The 20,455-nt window shown below is 38.0% G+C and overlaps 2 protein-coding genes across 2 annotated transcripts; one reads left to right on the top strand and one right to left on the bottom strand.

Annotated features, from left to right (window-relative positions):
- The first annotated feature begins 2,594 nt into the window (after positions 1 to 2,594).
- On the top strand, positions 2,595 to 15,428 carry LOC145598452 (ATP-dependent Clp protease ATP-binding subunit CLPT2, chloroplastic-like). Its single transcript, XM_081654808.1, has 5 exons — positions 2,595 to 2,887; positions 2,990 to 3,025; positions 3,120 to 3,229; positions 13,767 to 13,946; positions 14,970 to 15,428. Exons 1-5 carry the CDS (start codon positions 2,655 to 2,657, stop codon positions 15,125 to 15,127), a joined length of 717 nt encoding a protein of 238 aa, XP_081510934.1. The 5' UTR covers positions 2,595 to 2,654; the 3' UTR covers positions 15,128 to 15,428.
- Positions 15,429 to 15,516: 88 nt separating this feature from the next.
- Positions 15,517 to 17,075, bottom strand: LOC145598451 (protein DETOXIFICATION 56-like). Its single transcript, XM_081654806.1, has one exon. The coding sequence runs from the start codon at positions 17,061 to 17,063 to the stop codon at positions 15,582 to 15,584; it is 1,482 nt and encodes a 493-aa protein (XP_081510932.1). The 5' UTR covers positions 17,064 to 17,075; the 3' UTR covers positions 15,517 to 15,581.
- Between the last annotated feature and the right edge of the window lie 3,380 nt (positions 17,076 to 20,455).

Below are 20,455 nucleotides of genomic sequence, written 5' to 3'. Positions count from 1 at the left end.
CTATGAATTAATTATGACTGTCAATTCCTAGGATTCTTTTTTCTTCATAAATTAGGTACGTCCAATTCTCATAAAAATGACATTATATCCTTCTAACTTCATGCAATTAGAAAAGACGTGATGATTAAAGGGTATCGTTAACTTCATGCAATTAGAAAAGACGTGAAATCAACCTGGACAATGTTGCTACAAATTTAATACAAGTAATTGATATTAATGTTACAACAAATAAAATGAAAGTATGCAATTAAAGTAGTAACAATAAGTAGTGACCACTAACCAGCGTGTGATGAGTAGGATTTAGCGTACGTTTATGGCAAAGTTATTGTGATCGAGGCTTAGCTTGCGTGGCAGTGGGCTTGCCTTGGAAAACAAGTTAAAGTTTTGTATTGGTTTCCAATTTCTAACTACATATGAATTATGTGCATGTGTTTTCAGTGCAATAGTTCTTCAATGTTTACCAACAACATTAATTATTTGTGTGATAAATTAAGAAATTGTATAAATTGGTTAAACATGATTAAAGCTCTTAATTCATAAGTTGACTTATAAGCTAAAGAGTGCTTATTCATTATTATAACATTTTATTCACTTGCATAATCAAGTTCAACCAATGTCATGATTTTGGCTGAACCACGATAGTGTTATGGTATAAATCATCTTGAACATTAATAATATTAAGTCATCAAGTAATAAAAATTGAAATATGAGAAGTTACTATAACAAGACACTGGCAAAATTGAATGGGGATGAAGTCACTGTAATTGACTTCATTGCAATTTTTTACAGTAGTTGGAAAGAAACAGGTAGTTGTGCTGAAATTCCACCTTTCGCCACCTAAAATGCTCAATAGCAAATTGAGTTCGGTTTTTCTATTCTTGTTTTAGCAATAATTAATGCTTTAATTTTGTGATTTGGACATATTTGCTTCCTATTGACAGTTGGATATAACTTACATAGTCAAATTTACTGAGTTTACTCATTTGGTGTAACAGACAACAACAATAGATCACTACATAATTTACTACTGTCCGATATATATGATACTCAAAACCTTATATAACTCCATATACAAGATCAGTCGTTCAATTGAATTGGATAAAGCGATCATTAATAAACGTACTACTCGTATATAAGCTCATGTGTTGCTAGCTTTAATTTTATATAGAAGCTACTCACATAATTATATAACACCCTCTGAAAGTCATGGAAAACCTGCTGGAATAATTCATACTGTATAAAACCTGTTCAAATTCATCAAATATACAGGTATTCAGGTACTAGATTTATGGCAAATGTTAAATATTTATAAGGTTACAATAACTAATATAGGAAGTAGATGTTTAATGATCCCAAAATACCAACTACCAAGGGCCATGACAAATAAGCCCTACCAAATAACTATCTCATGGCGAGCCTTCGCTAGACGAATCATTCCTGCAGGCTGGTGATCAAAATAAAGGAAAGAAGCTACAAATCCTGCTAAACATCAGAGCATAGCTAGGAGTCCATTAACTACTTCATCTCGGCTATAAACTCAGCATCCCAAACTCGAACCTATATCAATGTCTTCCTCATGGCTAACAACAGGATTCTTTTCACCACTACCCAAACTCGAATCTATAACATTGTCTTCCTCATGACAGTCAGCAAGATTCTTTTCATAGGTTTCCTGCAATGTTTACAGAATGAAGGATAAATGAACAAATACCTAATAAAAAAAATCTTGTAAGAAACTATCTTAGAAAAGGATAAATGTTGTAAGAGAGTATCCTTGGTCGAAAAGTCATCGTGACTTTTATTTTCCAGCATTGATCATGTCACGTGTCAATTAAGAAAAAAGGAGGGAAAGGGTGAATTAAAAGTCACGTGATGTAGTCAACGCCGGAAAATGAAAGTCAACGGTGATTTTCCGACCAATGGTAGTCTACCCTTTTATAAGGTAGTTTCTCACAAAAATAGTGTTTTACAAGGTAACTTTTCACAAAATGTCCATTAAAATATGACAAGCTGGGGAGTGAGGAGATGGAGGGATGATTAGTCCCTCCATCCCCCCCAAGTGTTGGGGGTTCGATTCCTCAACCAACCCCTCAAACCTGTGATAGGGTGGGGGGCGGCCTATCTCATATCTTACCGTATAAAAAAATTTAATATGACTAGATCTGTCAATTTGAGACAACGGGTCGGGTTCAGGTCAAATTTAGGGTCGTTTGGTTTGAGTGGTTTGGATCATTTGAGTTATTAAAAAAGATGATAAGTGGGTCAAATTGGATCGATATCGAGTTGTTTGGCTCGGATTGGGTTTGGGTTCTCTCTCAGTAACTCAAGTTTAAAATTAGATCAGGTTATCGAATTGGGTCAAGAATTAACAGGTTTAAAATGACACATATACAAATTTTTTGTGCCTATATATGATGGATTGGGTTTTAAACGGGTCATCCCATGATCCATCCTTTCATTGGCTACACTTTACAATCTCTAATGGCTTATAAAGTTACATTGTCAATCTAACACATTTTCAACCACCCAAAAGCCCAGATCTACTCGCCCAAAACTAAAACGGTGCCGTTTACACCTTCAATGAGCAAGACTGTCTGAGACCAATCCACAAATACTCTCCCACACTCTTCAAACGTCTTCTCCAACCTTCAACAATGGCTGCCACTTCCCAATCTATCTCTAGAATAATACATTCACAACAATTCCCAGAATTCAGAAAACCATTAAACTCATCTAATTGCATTTCCCTCTCTTCACAGAATCCATTTCTGGGTAATCTTACTTTCTCTTTCATCAATCCTTCTTCAACAAGAACATCTCATTCACTCTCAATTTCAACCAAACGACGCCCTGTTTCTGCTGCTGTCACCGTTAGCCTCCCAACTGTGTAAGATTTTGCATTCTAATTTCTTTAATTTTTGAGAAATACCTTTTTAATATCTGTTTGAGGGTTTGAAGTTTCAATTTTTATTTTTTGTGTATTGGGCAGGAGTCCAAATGGGGTTGTTGGTGATAAAACTCCCAAGTGAGTTAAATTTTGGATATTTCATGGTTAATTTTAAAGTTAATTTATATGGGTTTATTGTGTTAATTGGGTTTTTGATGATGGGTTGAATTAGGTGGTCAGGGAGGGCTATAAAGTCATTTGCAATGGGAGAATTGGAAGCTAGGAAGCTCAAATACCCTACAACTGGGACTGAAGCCCTTCTTATGGGTGTACTTATAGAAGGTTAGTCCTATGATGATTTGATGAATTGGGGATGATAAAACATATGGTTATGAAATGTAGCTTCTTGTTTCGATTTTTGAGTTCTATTACTTATTATGTATGTCTTAATTTGAACGAATTATGCTACTGGCTGTAAGTTATGACAATTATTGTATATGCATTGAGTTCATGCTGTCCTTATCCTAAGTTAAATGGAACCAATCTAATGAGGACTATTGATTTCCTTAGTGTCATATATTGAGAAAATATTTACCGCCTATGGTAGGCGTCACTTGAGTCGCGCCTACGTAAAAAGCATGGTGTGAATATGCTTGACATTCATAGAAAGTGGAAATTGACATAATACGATTAGGGACAAGGAAAGTAGGGAGTCGCCGATAAGTTTTTAATGAACTTATACCGTTCACGGATCATTAAAGACAACCACGATTAAGGGACAACGATTGACCGTGAAGGTTACACCCCATTCATAATCCATGAGATTACTTACTTCATATGGTTCGGAACCACAAAAGGAGGATCGAGGATGATGGTACGAAGTGAGTCATGGAGTCACATTTACCCGTATTGGCCTCTACTCGATTCTTATAATGAAAAGTATTGTCGTGATCTCAAAGACATGCAAACAAAGATTTAATTTGCTCCAAACTATTATTATTCTAAATTGGTTTAATATTAATGCAACACATAATTCTAAAATATTGTTATCACTTCGATTAACAACAAGATTAAAGAAACCTAAACCGGTTGTCCAAATTATCTTATTAAGCGTGATATTCAATTACATATTCCCTTTAACATGCAATATGGTGATCATAATAACAATAGAATAACAACACTAATATTGGAAGCAATCTAACAATAATCCAACAATATAAGAATCGTTAGAAAAATAATAGAAATAAAAGGAACATAATTTCTTACTTTGATTTTGCAACACTCACGTCGTGGTTTAAGGACATAATTTCGGGTAAATAACGGACTCCTGGGAGTGCTTAGGGAAGGAATTTTGGAAAGAATAAGGTAGGCTAGTGTTTAGGCTAGAGCATAAAAGAAGGAATGAGAGTATTGATCGATGCCCCGAACACAGAAATGAGGGGGTATTTATAGGGTAAATGAGTAGAGGGAACACACGGAACCCTAAAAAAGATAAAAACCCTAAAAAGACTACTGCGACATGGCAAATAATGCCGTGATACGGCACAAAATCCCGTGACATGGGAGAACCTTGTGTGACGCAGGAAATAATTAAGTTACGGGATACAAAACGCGTGAAGGGTTTACGCGGAAAGGACACGGATCTGTCCCTTGTCACGGTACCGGCACCGTGTCACGGGAGAATATGCCGTGGCGCGACACAGTTTCCCGTGACGCGGCAAACCCTGTTTCCTTTTTTCCGTCCAAATACATTTTTACCCTAATTACGTTAAACCATTTTAAGTGCCGCTTCATAACTTCGGGCTATTTCAGGTTTATTATTTATTAATTGGGCTAAAAGAAAAAAATGTGAAATGAATAAAAAGGTTTGGGCTAAAATAAAAAAGGAACTATGCTTTGACTAAACATTAGGACTGATCCATTGAATATTTGATGAATTGAATTTGATTGAATATGAATTTTAAGCACTCCCGGGATTAAATACTCAACCCGACCAATAATGGCGGTGAAAAGTTGTTCATCATCGGGTTTGGTTTCAGGGAGACATTTTTAGGTGTCTACAGAAGCCCCCACTTTGACTAGGGATGACAACTAGTCGGATTTGGATCGGATGGAGCTTCACTCGCATCCATCTGCACCCACCATCCGCTCCACCCGATCCACCCGCTTACCCCATCATCCACATCCGATTCACCCATCATCCGCGGGTGAAATGGGTGGATCGGATGCTAAATGGGTGAAAGCTATTAAACCCGTTGTTAATATAAACACATTTTTATTAATTCATACAGTGATTCGAAGATTATTTAATTTAAGCCTAAATCATAATTTGTCGTCAATCGACATTACAACCTTACAAAAATGTACTTCGTTTAATATTATAAGCTTTTTACTATTCCGTAGTACACAATTACATTGGCATATGACGATAAACTTGCAAGAAATACATAGATCAAAAGAGCCGAGCTTGCCATGAATTAGCTTGTATATGAATGTATTTTTGTTTGTGAGCAATTTGAGACTAAGTTTGCATGATTTGGTGAAAAAATGAGCAAATCACCATTTTTGGTACTACTTTGTACGTGAATGGTGTTTTTGTTGTTCTTGTTGTTTCTGTGCACTTGAAATAATGGCATAATTGTTGTAGATCTTGTAAAACATGCTATGATGTACCGATCTATCATTTTTGTGCAATTTCGAAATGTGCTCTGTGTATGTACTATATTATCATGGAGAACATAGTATCATGCAATTAGGAGAACTGTAGTATTAGTTTGTCATGGAGAAACTAAGTACTAGAAATAACCATATTATTATTTTGCTAATTTTTAGCCTTGAGGTAAAAATTTAGCGTATAACCGAAGATGCTAAGTATTTAGATTTTTATTTTTGTTTGAACATAATACCATGCCTAGACAACGAGATCGAGATATTTCTACTCGTGGTTGGCGTCGGGCCTTTCGAGAGGACACTCCCACGGTTCCTGAGGGTATGGATGACGATGTCTTGGAGACCGAGCCTCGCCCCTCTACGGGTAGGGGTAGGTGGACTCCACCTTCGTGGACACCGGACAAGTTGGTTTTCTGTCGTGAGAACCACATTTCTCACCGTCCACTTACTGGCGTAGTTGATGGCGTGCTTCGCCATCATGGATCAGGAGCTGGAGACTTAATTCCCCGGCTATACGGGATCGTCATAGGAGATCCTATCACCAACGCCTTGTGGGAGTCTGCTGGTTTGGGAGATTTCTATTCAGCGGTTATGGGATTTCGCAGCCCCCGAGGTTGTGGTTTGACAGTTGTTCGAGCGCTATTGAATTATTTTTGGGATACTACCAACACTTTCCACTCCACTTTGCTTGGGGGAGCTTTCGGTGACCCCTCTAGACTTCAGCATGATTAGCGGCTTGCTCTTCACCACTCGGCCCATTGAGCAGATGCCTGATCTTACCTGGGAGTCGAGTCAGAGTTCTTGGGTCCTATTGTTCATCATATCAGGACTCAGCCGGTGCCCCTGGGTGATCATCGGAGCAGGAGATCAGAGCTGGCCTCCGTCCTTGCTCATGCCTTCGACATTGCTGATACGACTCCCGAGCAACGAGTACGAGTCTTCGTATTGATTCTCATTTCCGGGACTCTTTCTCATGATAGGAGTTCTCGTACGCTTCTCTGCTACTTGCCGTCTTTGCCAGGATTGGTGAGATTGGGTCCTTTAGCCGGACTAGTTTAGGGTATGCTGATCTACTTTTGTCACTGCAGCATGGTAGTCGGCAGCTGAATGATCAGTCCCCTGTTTCTGTTTTCGGTCTTTGGAGAGTTGTGGAGGTGATGATTTTCTTCCTTCGTGTTTTGCTCCTATTCTTTGGCTCATGTACTTATAGATTACTCTTATTGCAGCTTTGGTTCTATAAATACTTTCCAGGATTGGCCCCCTCGACCGCGTCATAGAGTGGTCCACGACTTCCCCATCGGCGTGACCGGGGCGAGTCTCGGGTGGAGTCAGTATCGAGTTTACGGGGATCGCTACGTTAGGGCACCACTACTGTTGGCGTAAGGATCAACCTTACGGAATACCTTTTCTGATTATGATGTTACCTCGCGGTATTCACTGTAACTTTGTTTATGGTTTTCAGGTCCCTGTCGATATCTAGTATCGACCTTGGGCCGGTTTGACTAACCTTCCCGAGGCTATGGAGCTCTCGACGTATCGTACTGTCTTCTTTTGTACATTACGGCCTGTTTGGTACCTTGGAGAGCACGTAGCCCGTCAGCATAGCACTGACCAATTTGTAGTACCATTGCTTCCGCCGGAGTCGATGTTGCATCCGACTAGGTTGGTGTCTCTCGTGGGCAGAGGAGAGCGATATCAGTTTTCTTGGCGAGAGCTCATGCGCATGGATGCTGATTATTCTGAGGACCTGCTTCTTTACTTAGCCCCTCCACCGAGGTTTGATTTTCTTTGAGGATTTTGTTGTTAGTCTGTGTTTAAACCGTCGAAATCCTCATAATCCTAATCCTTAAAATCCTCAAAGAAAATCAAACCTCGAGAAGACGCGGTGCAGGGGCTAAGTAAGGAAGCATGTCCTCAGAATAATCAACATCCATGCGCACGAGCTCTTGCCAAGAAAACTGATATCGCTCTCCTCTGCCCATGAGAGACACCAACCTAGTCGGATGCAACATCGACTCCGGCGGAAGCAATGGTACTACAAAATGGTCAGTGGTATGCTAACGGGCTACGCGCTCTCCAAGGTACCAAACAGGCCGTAATGTACCAAAGAAGACAGTACGATACGTCCATAGCCTCGGGAAGGTTAGCCAAACCAGCCCAAGGTCGATACTGGATCTCGATAGGGACCTGAAAACCATAAACAAAGTTACAGTGAATACTGCGAGGTAACATCACAATCAGAAAGAATATTCCGTGAGGTTGATCCTTATGCCAACAGTAGTGGTGCCCTGACGTAGCGATCCCCGTAGACTTGGTACTGATTCCACCCGAGACTCGCCCCGGTCACGCCAGCTAGCTCCGATGGGAAAGTCGTGGACCACTCCCCGACATCGTCGAGGGGCCAATCCTGGAAAGTACTCATAGAATCAAAGCTGCAATAAGAGTAATCTATAAGTACATGAGCCAAAGGAATAGGAGCACAACACGAAGGAAGAAAATCATCACCTCTACAACTCTCCTAAGACCGAAGACAGAAACAGGGGACTGATCATTCAGACGACTACCATGCTACAGTGACAAAAGTAGATCAGCGTACCCTAAACTGGTCCAGTTAAAGGACCCAATCTCACCAATCCTAGCCAAAGACGGCAAGTAATAGAGAAGCATACGAGATCTCCTATCATGAGAGTCCCAAAAATGAGAATCAATACGAAGACCCGCACTCGTTGCTCGGGAGTCGTATCAGCAATGTCGAAGGCATGAGCAAGGCGGAGGCCACCTCTGATTGCCACCCCGGGGCACTCGCTGAGTCCTAATATGATGAACAATAGGACCCAAGAACCCTGATACCTGACTCGACTCCCAAGTAAGATCAGGCATCTGCTCAACTGGCCGAGTGGTGAAGCGTAAGCCGCTAATCATGCTGAAATCTAGAGGGGTCACCGTGTTGGTAGTATCCTAAAAATACTCCAACAGCGCTCGAACAAATGTCGAACCACAACCTCGGGGGCTGCGAAATCCCAGAACCGCTGAATAGAAATCTACAAAACCAGCAGACTCCCACAAGGCGTTGGTGACAGGATCTCCTGTGATGATGATCCCGTATAGCCAGGGAATCAAGTCTCCAGCTCCTGATCCATGATGGCGAAGGACGCTATCGACTACGCCAGTAAGTGGACGGTGAGAAATATGGTTCTCACGACAGAAAAACCAACTGGTCTAGTGGCCACGGAGGTGGAGTCCACAACCCCCTACCCATAGAGGGGCGAGGCTCAGTCTCCAAGACATCGTCGTCCATGCCCTCAGGAACCGTGGGAGTGTCCTCTCGGAAGGCTTGACGCCGGCCACGAGTAGAAATATCTCGATCTCGTTGTCTAGGCATGCTATTATGTTCAAACAAAAATAAAAATCTAAATACTTAGCATCATTTCTTAAGTTATTTGGTTATTTATTCAAAAAACAGCTTAACAGTTATCTCAATTTGCATCTTCTGTTATATGCTAAATTTTTACCTCAAGGCTAAAAATTAGCAAAATAATAGAATTATTTTTAGTACTTAGTTTCTCCATGCAAACTAATACTACAGTTTTCCTAATCGCATGATAATATGTTCTCCATGAAAATATAGTACATACACAAAACAGAGCACGTTTTGAAATTGCACATAAGTAATAGATCGGTACATCATAGCATTCTTACAAGATTTACAACAATTATGTCATTATTTCAAGTGCAAAGAAACAAGAAGAACAACAAAAACACCATTTACATACTAAAAATGGTGATTTGCTCGTTTCTTCACCGAATCATGCAAATTTAGTCTCAAATCGCTCACAAACAAACATACATTCATATACAAGCTAATTCATGGCAAGAATTTCGACATAAAGGGTCAAAATAAAAAATCCCCAAATTGATTTTTCAAGGGTTTTCACGAGAAATTACTCATTTGAAGCAAAAATTAAAAAAACTTACATAGATCCTTGTAGGAATTCGATAATGAGGAAGATAGTAAGAGATTTGAATAATTTTGGTGGAGAATCGGGTGAGAAAAGCTCCAAAAACCGCTGCAAGTAAGTCAAACAATAGCAACGACACGAGTTAAACCACTGTGACATGGCACACCACAATCGTGACACGGTACACAGTGGCGTGTCACGGAACAGAACCAAACGACACAGACGGCGACAGCAACGGCGAGCTTGAACAACAGCAGGAACACCGCGACATGTTGTTAGAATGACGCGACACGGTGTAAACCAAGAAAAAAAGAAATATAAACTTCAAGAAAAAAAGAAAGATAAACTTCAAGAAAAAAAGAAAGATAAACTTTAAGAAAAAAGAAAGATAAACTTCAAGAACAGCAAAAATGGAAGCAAAATGAAAAAATGAAATGAAACGGAGAAAGAGCAAGAATTTTCAATTCTCAAGGACGCTAAAGAACGAGATGTGATTTCTCGCGGTTGACGTTGACAATATGTAGATGTGGGCCATATGGGGGGATTTTGGAATATGTTCTTTTAGGGGGTGTTTGGTTCAAAAGTAAGTAATTTAGGTCCGAGGTGTGAGGTTTAAGTACCTAAGAGAAGAGGTGGGTGATTTGGGTGTGACTTATACCGTACCTTTGGGTGTCTAATAAAAGAGAAAGATTCATTCCCTAACAAAATCAACCCCATAAGTGTCAAGTTTTAACCCCAGGCCACCTTAATTTCATTTGATTCCAAACCCATACCACTTAGTGAACCAAACACCCCCTCAATGATGTTTAGACGATAATGATACTTGTATATGTGGTCTAAGTGCGTCAAATTCAAGTAGGAATAGGAGAAAAGCTAAAGAAGCTATGTGAAAGATGAAGATTGAGAAGGGCCACTGTTATAGTAGCTTGGAAATCCCTTTAAGATGAGACGTTAGTGTATTCAGATTATTAATGTTATTTGTAAGGTTAACCAATTAGCAGTTTGCCACGTTACAATTCAATAAAAGAATCCAAAACTCAATTTCTTTGCTTTTGTAGCCCCACTTTAACTCATTTTTTGTAATTCTATGTTACATATTACTTTGTAGTTGCAACACTTTGATTCTTGAAAATTTAGATAAAAAATATAGTCATTGTTCACCGATATGTTAGAAATAAATTTAGTCAAGTGGAATCTTGTTAGATTTGTTTTATTGTGCATTGTTAACATGTTAGCTTTTCTTAATTGTACTTATAATGTAGTTAGAGATAGTAATAGACTAACAGCCAAAGTAGAACATTAGAGACAAAAAAAGTGTTGTAATCAATATATAATGAAGAAATGTGTTTGAAAGAAATTAGAGTCAATTTGGTTGTTGCTAGGCTTAAGGGTGTAAATGAGACAACCTTAAGTGAGATTCCACTTGTTTTGGCCCGACATGGGAACACCTTTTCTTCGTTGTTCAAAATTTTAGTATATTTTTAAATTCAAATATCATGGGAACTAGAATAAGCATTAAACTTTTAGAGCCTAAATGCATGGGTGTTTATTCAGAGTTATTTATATTAATGTATCTAAAACTGAAGATATTTTCTACCAAATTAACATAGTCTTTTTAGCTTAACCAAGTTGAAACTTAGGGCTAACTAGCTTGAGCTGATTTTGTTAGCCTTAGTTAGGTATCTAACTTGTTAGGCATATAGTTTCTCTAATGTTATTCTTTGTTACTGGCATTGGTTGATCTGATCATCTAAGAATAGTAGAAAAATGACGAATATAGTAGAAAGCTAGGTATTGAGTATTTGAGTTAATGTGTAACCTTAGGTCAAGGTGTTGGGTTTACACATATATGGTTTTTGTCAATCAAGGAATGTTCAGGAATGCCATAGTCTATGATCTCGTGGGACTCGGGGGGGGGGGGGGGGGGGTGGGGAGGGGGAGAAAGGATCCTGTGCATGGATCTCAAAGTTAAGTCTCCACTCTCAAATAGCACTTCCAAAAACTTTGCCACTCAATGTAGCTCAAAATTGAGGGGATTTTTTTGATTCAAGTGGGAGAACAGGAAATGATTGAGCAGGGGAGATTTGTGTCTTGGGGGTGTTTGTGTAGTATTGGGAAATTAATCTCTAGTTTTGCTAATACTTTAGTTAGGGTTTAGGTAGTGGAAGAATTATACTCCATTAGTTAGTGTTTGGTTTGAGAAGGGAATTGAAACCCTCACATTAACCAAACTATGCTGCTCATTTCACCTCTCTAGTTTTCCTTTGCACATCAACTGTAACCATAACTGTCAAAACTTCTACTATGGCGAAGTGCATGGCCCTATCCATGGTGGTTCTATGACATTACTCTTATAATCTCTGATGATGCCATTGTTTGCACCTTCTTGCTGTTCAACATTACCTCAGGTGAAATTGATTGTTTTATCACTGTAGAGTGTAGACAGTATCATTCAACCGAATGGAGGTTGAATTTGTTTGGTGGGTAATGGATGCGGGCATGTGGCTGTGATGATGAAATCTGCTTGCAAAGCTGCGACGCCAGTGGGTCATGGATGTACAATGATGATGCCTTTTAAAGAAAGGATAGGAGGTGTTTGGGTGAACCAAAACATTTAGGGGCAGGGTTATGGGAATCAGACTGGAGGACATTGGAGGCAACTGAAATTGTATAGAGGGGAAAGAGTATTGGAAAACAATGAACTAAACACCAGCCTGGGAAAAAGATGTTATCGGATGTCTTTTCTTTTATGGACATTGTGTACCAACTGGCCCTTTTATGCATTAAAGTTTGAGCTGCTAGAGATCTACATGATGAAGGTAGTTTGAACTTTGGAGGTTAGATTATATTGGTGGTGGGGATGTTGAAAGTTTCCTATTGATATTATGTATATCAATATAATCAAATTAAATTCCAACTTTGGTCCATTTCCTAATACAATAGTCTAATTAGAGAGGAAAGGGCTTCAGATGAAGTAACAAAGATGATGTACGAGAATATAACCTCAAACATGTTATGAATGTCACTGTTCAAATTTTGGATCGTTGTACTGTATATTTATTCAAGGATTGCTTCAAGCGTCTTTTGTAAAGTTGGAGATCATTGTACTCAGTACTAATGCTTGATGAGAAGTTGAGGTTCTTGGGGTATTGAGCATTAGATTTAAGAGGGAAGGAGGGGTGGGGGGGTGGTGGGGGGGGGGGTCATTTTCTAGAGATTTTATGCTGGAGCTATTATACTGTGTAGGATCCCATTTATCCTGTTTCCTTATTGTGTCTTTTTCTCTCTGGTTAACGTGGTTATCCTATGTGGCTGTTCGTTTCCCTTTAACAAAAGCAAAGAAATGGTAATAAAGTAGATATTATACTTATAAGGAAAGGTAGACAAGTATCAACCCATAAGAAAATCATGCAGTGGCTGTCTTTTCTGTGTTATCAAAGCTGTTAGCCGAGTTAGGAGTTTATAATCAAGAAGTTCAATATCCGCATGGATGTAATGACAATTCTTTCAGTCTTCCTAATATCAACTGTGTATGTTGAATTGAAAACATAAGCTATTTAAAAGGATTAGCTTTTTAAACCAGAGTGCAGCCACAGATCATGGCAACGATGTTGAGCTGGTTGCAAAAAATTGGTTTCTTCTGCCTTGATCTAAGAGTTCGTTTTCTGTAATTGCTGAAGAACCAAACTATCACAATTTTCATGCCGCAATGGTGAGATCCTGGGTTAATTACTGCTGTCTATCGCATTTGAACTGGAAATTGTTCATATCAGTAAACAGTGTTTGTTCTTGAGTTTGAAGATGTTCTATGAGGGCTATTCAGGAGATTTTTCTAAGGATTAAGTTGTTGCAGAATGCTACTCAGAAAGTCCGTTGATTTATTTTTCTTTCAAAATGTTCTTGCCCTTTTACATTGCGACTTCTTTGTTATTGTCTCTTTGTTGTCACTAATCTGCTTGGTAGTGTTTCTTTGTTGTCATTATTACTCTTGTGAGGAGCTTTTTTCTGGTATATTATCTCCCTCTTTTTAGTTTTTTGCACAGAATATTGGATAAACAAATTTTAAAATAAAATAGAAAAAAAAAGGCAAAACAATCTTTTTTAGCTTGAGATATAGGCCATATAGCCATAAACTGTAATCATCAATTTGTCTTAAGTGATTGAAGTAAATTTTTTTAGGTGCATTAAATATTTAAAGTACCTCATCTTTCGTTGGCTCTTACAACAGCTTTACCTTTGTTTATCTGCAGGAACTAGTCCTGCTTCAAGGTTTTTAAGGGAAAATGGAATCACACTCACTAAGGTCAAAGAGGAAAGTATAAAATTACTTGGAAAAGGTGATTTGTACTTCTTCAGCCCAGAGCATCCCCCCTTGACTGAATCCTCTCAAAGAGCACTTGATTGGGCATTGAACCAGAAGGTGAAATCGGGTATGCATTTTGTCCATATTATTTTGCAGCTCTTCAGCATGCTTGATTGTAGTGGTGTTATTATTGTCTTAAGATATTACTGATTTGCTGAAATAATGGCGTAGCTGGTCTTAGTGTTGTGCTGTTGTCAATAATAAATTATCTCTTTAAGCTTAAAGTCTGCAACTTGATGAGAGTGATGACCAATAAGATTATATAAAAAGATAGCTTCTTTCATTGCTTAGTTTGATTGAAGGTTAATGGAGAGGGGGAAGGATGGGGTCATGGGGAAAAGTTAGTGATGTAATTGTCACTTGCTGGTGACGGTGACTGGCTGGTGGGGGATCTGTGTTTTGTAATGAACTGTGACTTACTTCCTCCGTTCTTTTTTTCTTGACCTAGTTTGACTTTTGCACTATTCACACAATTATCTATAATACTAACTGTATTTTGTGATTCATAAGGTAAAACACAATCATGTGATCTTGTTTGAGTTGTCTCAATATATCCTATCATACTATCTATTTGTTATAATTTTTACTTAACAAGAATTTTAGATATTGATAGTTAGATTTATGCATTGACAAGCGTGATAAATGAAATAGGTCACGTAAAAAAGAACGGAGGATTTATATATTAGAAGCAGATGTATTAGTGATGACTAATCTCTAGGGAACTTGCCCAAAGCTTGTTCTTCCGTAATATATGCGCCAATAGATATGATATTTATTGCAATGTCGTAAATTCTGTTTGCTATTACTTCTGAAGTTCAACTATATCGTTATCTGAAAAATTTTCCAACCAAATCTTTTAAGGGGCCAATTATAATTCCTTTTGTTGTGGATTGCACCTGCAAAAAGTAGTGAGTACTGACGACACGTTACCACTATCTTTTGGATGTTAATTTCACCTTTGGTTATGGATAACCTTATGTTTCTGTCTAAACTTTTTCTATCAAAATTATACTACTGATTCTAAACAGAGAGAGCAAAAAAAAAAAAAAAGGAACTTCAGCTGACTCGTTACGCATTGTCCTCTACGCAGATGAAAATGGGGTAATTACGACGATTGATTTACTTCTTGGCATATGGTCTGAGGAGTCTCCTGGCCATAAGATATTGGCTGCCCTAGGTTTCGATGATGAGAAGGCCAACGAGCTTAAATCAATAGGCTCTAAACCTGGTTTTGATGAAGATAAATAATTCATATTTAACTTTCAATGTTGCTAACATTGTAATTCTTTGATCTTAGAAAGCATGTGAATGGTGACCGAGTTCATGTAACGTGCTCGATTCATAGCTTTTCGCTCATTCTTCAGTTGCGGAAAGTCCCTTTGCCACTCCACATGCTTTTTGTGTACTACCATTCCATCGATGGAAAATTTCCAGATGGGAAAATCTTGTTTTACTTATTTCAAAATTTATGAATTATTAAATCAGAATTACAATTGTTTGTACCTTTTGGGGTTTAGTATATAGAAATTTCATACAATTTATATGTGTATCCTACATTGGCAGTGATTCATGGAAATAGAAGGTTAATCCATTGATTTCCTTCGGTCAGATAAATTATATACTTTTTTGTGTTGTCTGAATTCTGACTTAGAATGCTGATCGATTGTGATCACGCTGTAACTTCTAAATTCTCTCTTTTTTCCTAGACAGAGCCCTCATCTGACAAAAACTCTTCGCCCGCTGAGGCACGTACTTGAGCCTTGCCTGCCTCTTTGGCCCAATCAATTCTTGCTATAAACACCAGTAACAAAAGCAAGCAGGTTGATACCCCTGCCAAGAACCCCAAGAAAAGACCACCAAGCCCGAGCTTTGCTTTGAAACCCAAGACACTCCCCAATGGTAAAGCTAGCAAGTAGAACCCACCAAGGCTTGCAAACGTACTGAGCCATGGCCTTGCTGTTCCTCGGACAATCCCTCCGGAAACTGTCAATGGAAAGTTTGCCACTTCAATCATAGCCATCAGGACCATCATTTTTTTGACCCCTCTGATTACCCCCTTGCTGTGGCTGAACAGTGAGCCCCACCAACCCCGGGCTGCCACCATGACCATGGCTCCCACACATCCAGAGAAGGCTGCTGTTATGAGGGACACATAGGCTGATTTGTAAGCGTTTTTTGGTTGGTTTGCCCCAAGTTCATTGGACACCCGGGTTGATGCACTTACAGAAAGTGAGAGCATCACCGAGAAGAGCAAGTAATCGAAGTTGATCACAATTACAAGCACCCCAACCGCTTCCTTAGCATTAGGAAGTCTCCCTGTGAGGAGGACTAGGATCTCGTAGCACCACCACTCTAAGCAGGTTGTCAGGCAGCACGGCCCGCATAAGCTGAGCAAGGCAAGCCATTCCTTGATACCCTGATCCCACCACCCCCCTTCCTGCCACTTTTCTCTCCCCCTCAGTTCCATGTGTAACACGTATAATGCGAGCAGTAGCGTTACTAGAAGATCACTTATCCAGACTGCTATGGCTACCCCTTCAACACCCTTTGCTTTTATCAGAAGTATGTTGATTGGAACATGGAAAACTACTGCAAGAGTAGAGCTTAACATAATAGGAACAGTGATACCCTGAGCACTCAAGTATGCTTTCAGAGGGCAAAGAAAGGCGTTCACCATCAAATCAGGGAGCAAATAAAGAAGATAGCGTTGAGCCATAGCTACCATATCCTCTTGTTGCCCAAAAAGAGGAAGAATTTTGCTAATATTCAGCCAAAGGATAGAGATTGGAAGGGTGGCAACAAGCAGCAAAAGAGTTGCCATGAAGAGGGTCCTATGAAGTAGTCTGTAGTTCTTTGCACCGTATGCTTGACCACATATCGGTTCCATGGCTCCACACAAGCCCGTCAATATTGAGTATCCGGTGACATTTGCAAACGTGAATCCTAGCGCACCTCCAGCCAGTTGTAGCTCACCAAGTCGTCCCAAGAAGGCTACCGTGATTGCCTGCTTGATGAACCACGTTAAGTTCATCACCACCAGTGGGACCGCCATCCCCCGTTGCTTCCTTAGCTCAGAAGTAACATCTTGGACCAAGTATGTTGTCCATGACGCTGCTGCAGGAGGTAAAGATTGATGATTACCTTCCGATCCTAGTTTCGGTTTTGGTGGTGGTGTTGTAGACATGGTTATTATTGATTGAAGGTGTGGATGATATGGTATGGCAAAGTTAGTGGAAAGGACTTTGATAAATAAGCAAGGGGAGATAGTGAGGGGGTGGGGTTGTGGTCAGATAAAGGATGATTAAGCGTGAGTGCATGAGTTTTGTGATGGTTTCGTAGTTGGTAAAGAAATTGTGTAAAATATCAAGAAAAGATGGCTTAGATTGTGGAATTACAATAAAGAATACAATAATGCATGAAGATTTTATCATCAAATGTGTAATGACAGACGATGAATCATAAGTAGCCATTGCCAAAAATACCTCACTCAGTTCCTTTGTTCAACATTTTACAATATTCGTGAGCTCTCTTTTTTTTTTTTTTTTTAAATGATCTCTCTAATCTAAATATCAACTTTTTATAATTAGAACATATTAAAAATTGAACATGTTATTAAAATACTCAAAGTTATACGCGATGAAGCATTTAATTCTCAGTGTATGGTGTAACATACGTAGTATATAGAACGAGGGAAGTAATATATTTCATACTTGTTTATGTTTTTGTATGATATTGTATAATATATAAATATAAAATGTCAATTAATTATGTGGCTTTTCTGGGAAAAAAAAAAATTACGTGGCTTCTTCTGTAAAATTTGTTACAGTATGTTAACGATTATTTGTGCATTTTTTTTTAATTCTTTTTTTTTACGATAGATGGCTAACATATTGAAAAAAAGAGTTTGAATATATAAAGTGATTTGCAAATTGCAACTTGTAACACTTGTAACTGCTCCATCCTAAATTTTCACCACCTATGAGTCATGAGTTTTCGTGATGATAATGGTAGATAATCAATTGAAATAAGAATAAAAATTTGTTATCACTTCCCATGTACATACTAATACTTTTTGTATATTATATTTGGAGAAGTGAAAGGTAAAATTTACTTTACATTAATTAAATATCTTAGCAAATAATTAAATATTTTAATTGGTGCTAAGGAGAGATAGGAACGAACAAAAAAACCCAATTACTTTCTTAAATTGATAAAGCTTAGTTAAGCTAGCCAAGTGAAAAAAAAAAATTTAAAAGAGCTAAATGAAAGATATTACTCGATGGTCATCATTTCTTTGCTCTTCAGATTTGTTAATGGCATTATCTAATGGTTTTGATCAAATTGATATGTATTTCAATTAAATATCTTATTGAGCATGTTATTTGATGTATAATTATTTTTTATTATCTACTTGTATATGTTTTTCTAATTCTTTTTGGAACCTACATCCAATTTATTTCTTGTATTGGGCAAAATATAAGAAAGTCGCAAACTAATCCATAGCCCCGCTTAGGCGCTTACTACATTCATTGAGTCAATTTCTTGATGATTAATATTCTTGACAATTTTTCACCAAAAAAAAAAAATTCTTGACAATTAATATGTAATTTGTGTCGTTAGCATGCCTAGGTATCTTATACATGGTAAGATTGTGTATATGTACAAAATGCACACACTTTTAACAAGCCTGAATGACGAGTTTTCCTTTTTCACTCAGTCTGAGAGCACAAGTGTTTGGATAAAAGACTACTCTCATTCACACAAATGCATAGTTGGTTTGCAAATGAACCTTGCTGCCTATTTATAGGCCACCCTCACCCATAAGGATGCAAAATTCTGAGCTAGAACGTTCCCACCTCCAGAACACTCTACACAATAATAGGGTTCTACATGATTCTATTGCAAAATTAAACCTATTATATGGGATTCTACATATATAATATGTTCTAGATAAAACTTATAACTATCTGGAAATATTTAACCAGTTAACTTGTCTCCAATGTTTTCTCTACACATTCACCTTCTCTTCACCAAACCATCGTTGCTGAATACTATAGTGCTATATATCTAATGACAATGAGGAACACGAGTTCCATTATTTTAATTATTAGCATAGTGAGATCCCATCACTCGTAAAATATACTCCTACTACATAATTGTTTAAAAACACAAAACTCGAGCTCTTAAAACAAAATGATAATTTCATAAATTTTAATGTATCACAGTAATAGTTATGCACAAATGTTTAAAAAAATCGGATGTACAATAGTGCTATTGTAAATCAATAGCACGTGAGCCTCTTCGTCACTTTCTTTTATCAGTTTCTCTCTCTCCTCACTTATTTCACTCACTACGGAAGCCACCGTCGCCGCCGCCACCACTGTCGCGAGCTTAAGCCTCGTCAACAGTGATCTGACGGTTATTGAGTGTTTGGCCGTTCATTCCTTCGATCGCGGCATCAAGCTCTTCGTTCCTTGCTTCCGAAGGTAATGATGGTGACGATGCTTGTATGGTAATTGGAAGCAGTAGCAGAAATTTTGGAATCAAAGTAAAATAATACTTGTATGGTTTACCTTTGAAAAAAAACAAAAAAACTAGTGAGATTTTGATACTTTGTTTTGCAATTTGCATATGTAGCTTAGTTACTTTGTGATAAAAAGGGTCACGTTTGTGAAAAAAAAGGGTCACTTTTGTATAAAAAAGGGTCACTGTTGTAAAAAAAAGGGGTCACTTTTGTGAAAATACGGGTTACTTTTGTAATAAAAAGGGTAACTTTTGTAAAGAAAAGGATAACTTTTGTAAATAAAAAGGGTCACTTTTTGTAAAAATGTTCAATGTACAATAAAATTATTGTAAACCGGGGGCACGCAAAAGTTTTTGATAATTATGAGGATAGAAATTAGAAAAGAGAACACGGCCAACAAGTATAATTTGACTAATGAAAAAACTTAAGTAATTTTTGCCCTAGTTGATAAATCGATTGGGCATTAAAGTTGCCCTTTCTTTGGTGGAGTTAAAGCTTGACCTCTTTGTTTTGTCCAATTGTTTGTTATTCGAGACAATCAATTTCCAATCACAAACAACAGAAAATAAAATTTTAGAATAATGCCAAATCAAGAAAGCTTAGAAAAAAAAAAAAAAAGCAGCCCCACTAGATGATTGACTGAATGCTGATAACATATCCAATCAAATAATCTAACTTTAATGAGTGTAAAAGAGAGTGTATCATTTGACCATTGCTAATTGAAATTTATGACATTATAAAGAGCTAAAGTTGTTACGTTGCACCAATTCAAGGCAACTAGGCATTAGGCAATTGGTTCCTTGCACCATGGGGTTGCGTCTTCCATGAAACTGAGCAAGAACAAATATGATAACTGCCTAACGTATAAAAAATATAAAACCCGAGTGAAAGGAAGAGCACAAATTCTTATATGTGGTGGCCTGCTGGCCACACTGTGTGACCATCTACTATAAGGATTACTTCATCAGTGTTAAAAGGGATTACTTGATCAGTGTTAAAGGGATTATTTCGTCAGTGTTATATGTTATTCAGTCAATGTTATTACAGGGATT

The sequence above is a fragment of the Chenopodium album genome, chromosome 20 (assembly GCF_948465745.1).
Source record: "Chenopodium album chromosome 20, dcCheAlbu1.1, whole genome shotgun sequence".
In the NCBI taxonomy this organism is placed as follows: domain Eukaryota; kingdom Viridiplantae; phylum Streptophyta; class Magnoliopsida; order Caryophyllales; family Amaranthaceae; genus Chenopodium; species Chenopodium album.
Note: the sequence above shows the minus strand (reverse complement) of the source record. Positions and strands in the feature narration are given on the sequence as shown.

Excerpts from the sequence above, each read along its gene's own strand:
- LOC145598452 (XM_081654808.1), top strand. The coding sequence starts at position 2,655 with ATGGCTGCCACTTCCCAATCTATCTCTAGAATAATACATTCACAACAA. Across the intron at positions 2,888-2,989 it reads ACCGTTAGCCTCCCAACTGT|GAGTCCAAATGGGGTTGTTG; the intron begins GTAAGATTTTGC and ends TGTATTGGGCAG. Across the intron at positions 3,230-13,766 it reads TATGGGTGTACTTATAGAAG|GAACTAGTCCTGCTTCAAGG; the intron begins GTTAGTCCTATG and ends GTTTATCTGCAG.
- LOC145598451 (XM_081654806.1), bottom strand. The coding sequence starts at position 17,063 with ATGTCTACAACACCACCACCAAAACCGAAACTAGGATCGGAAGGTAAT.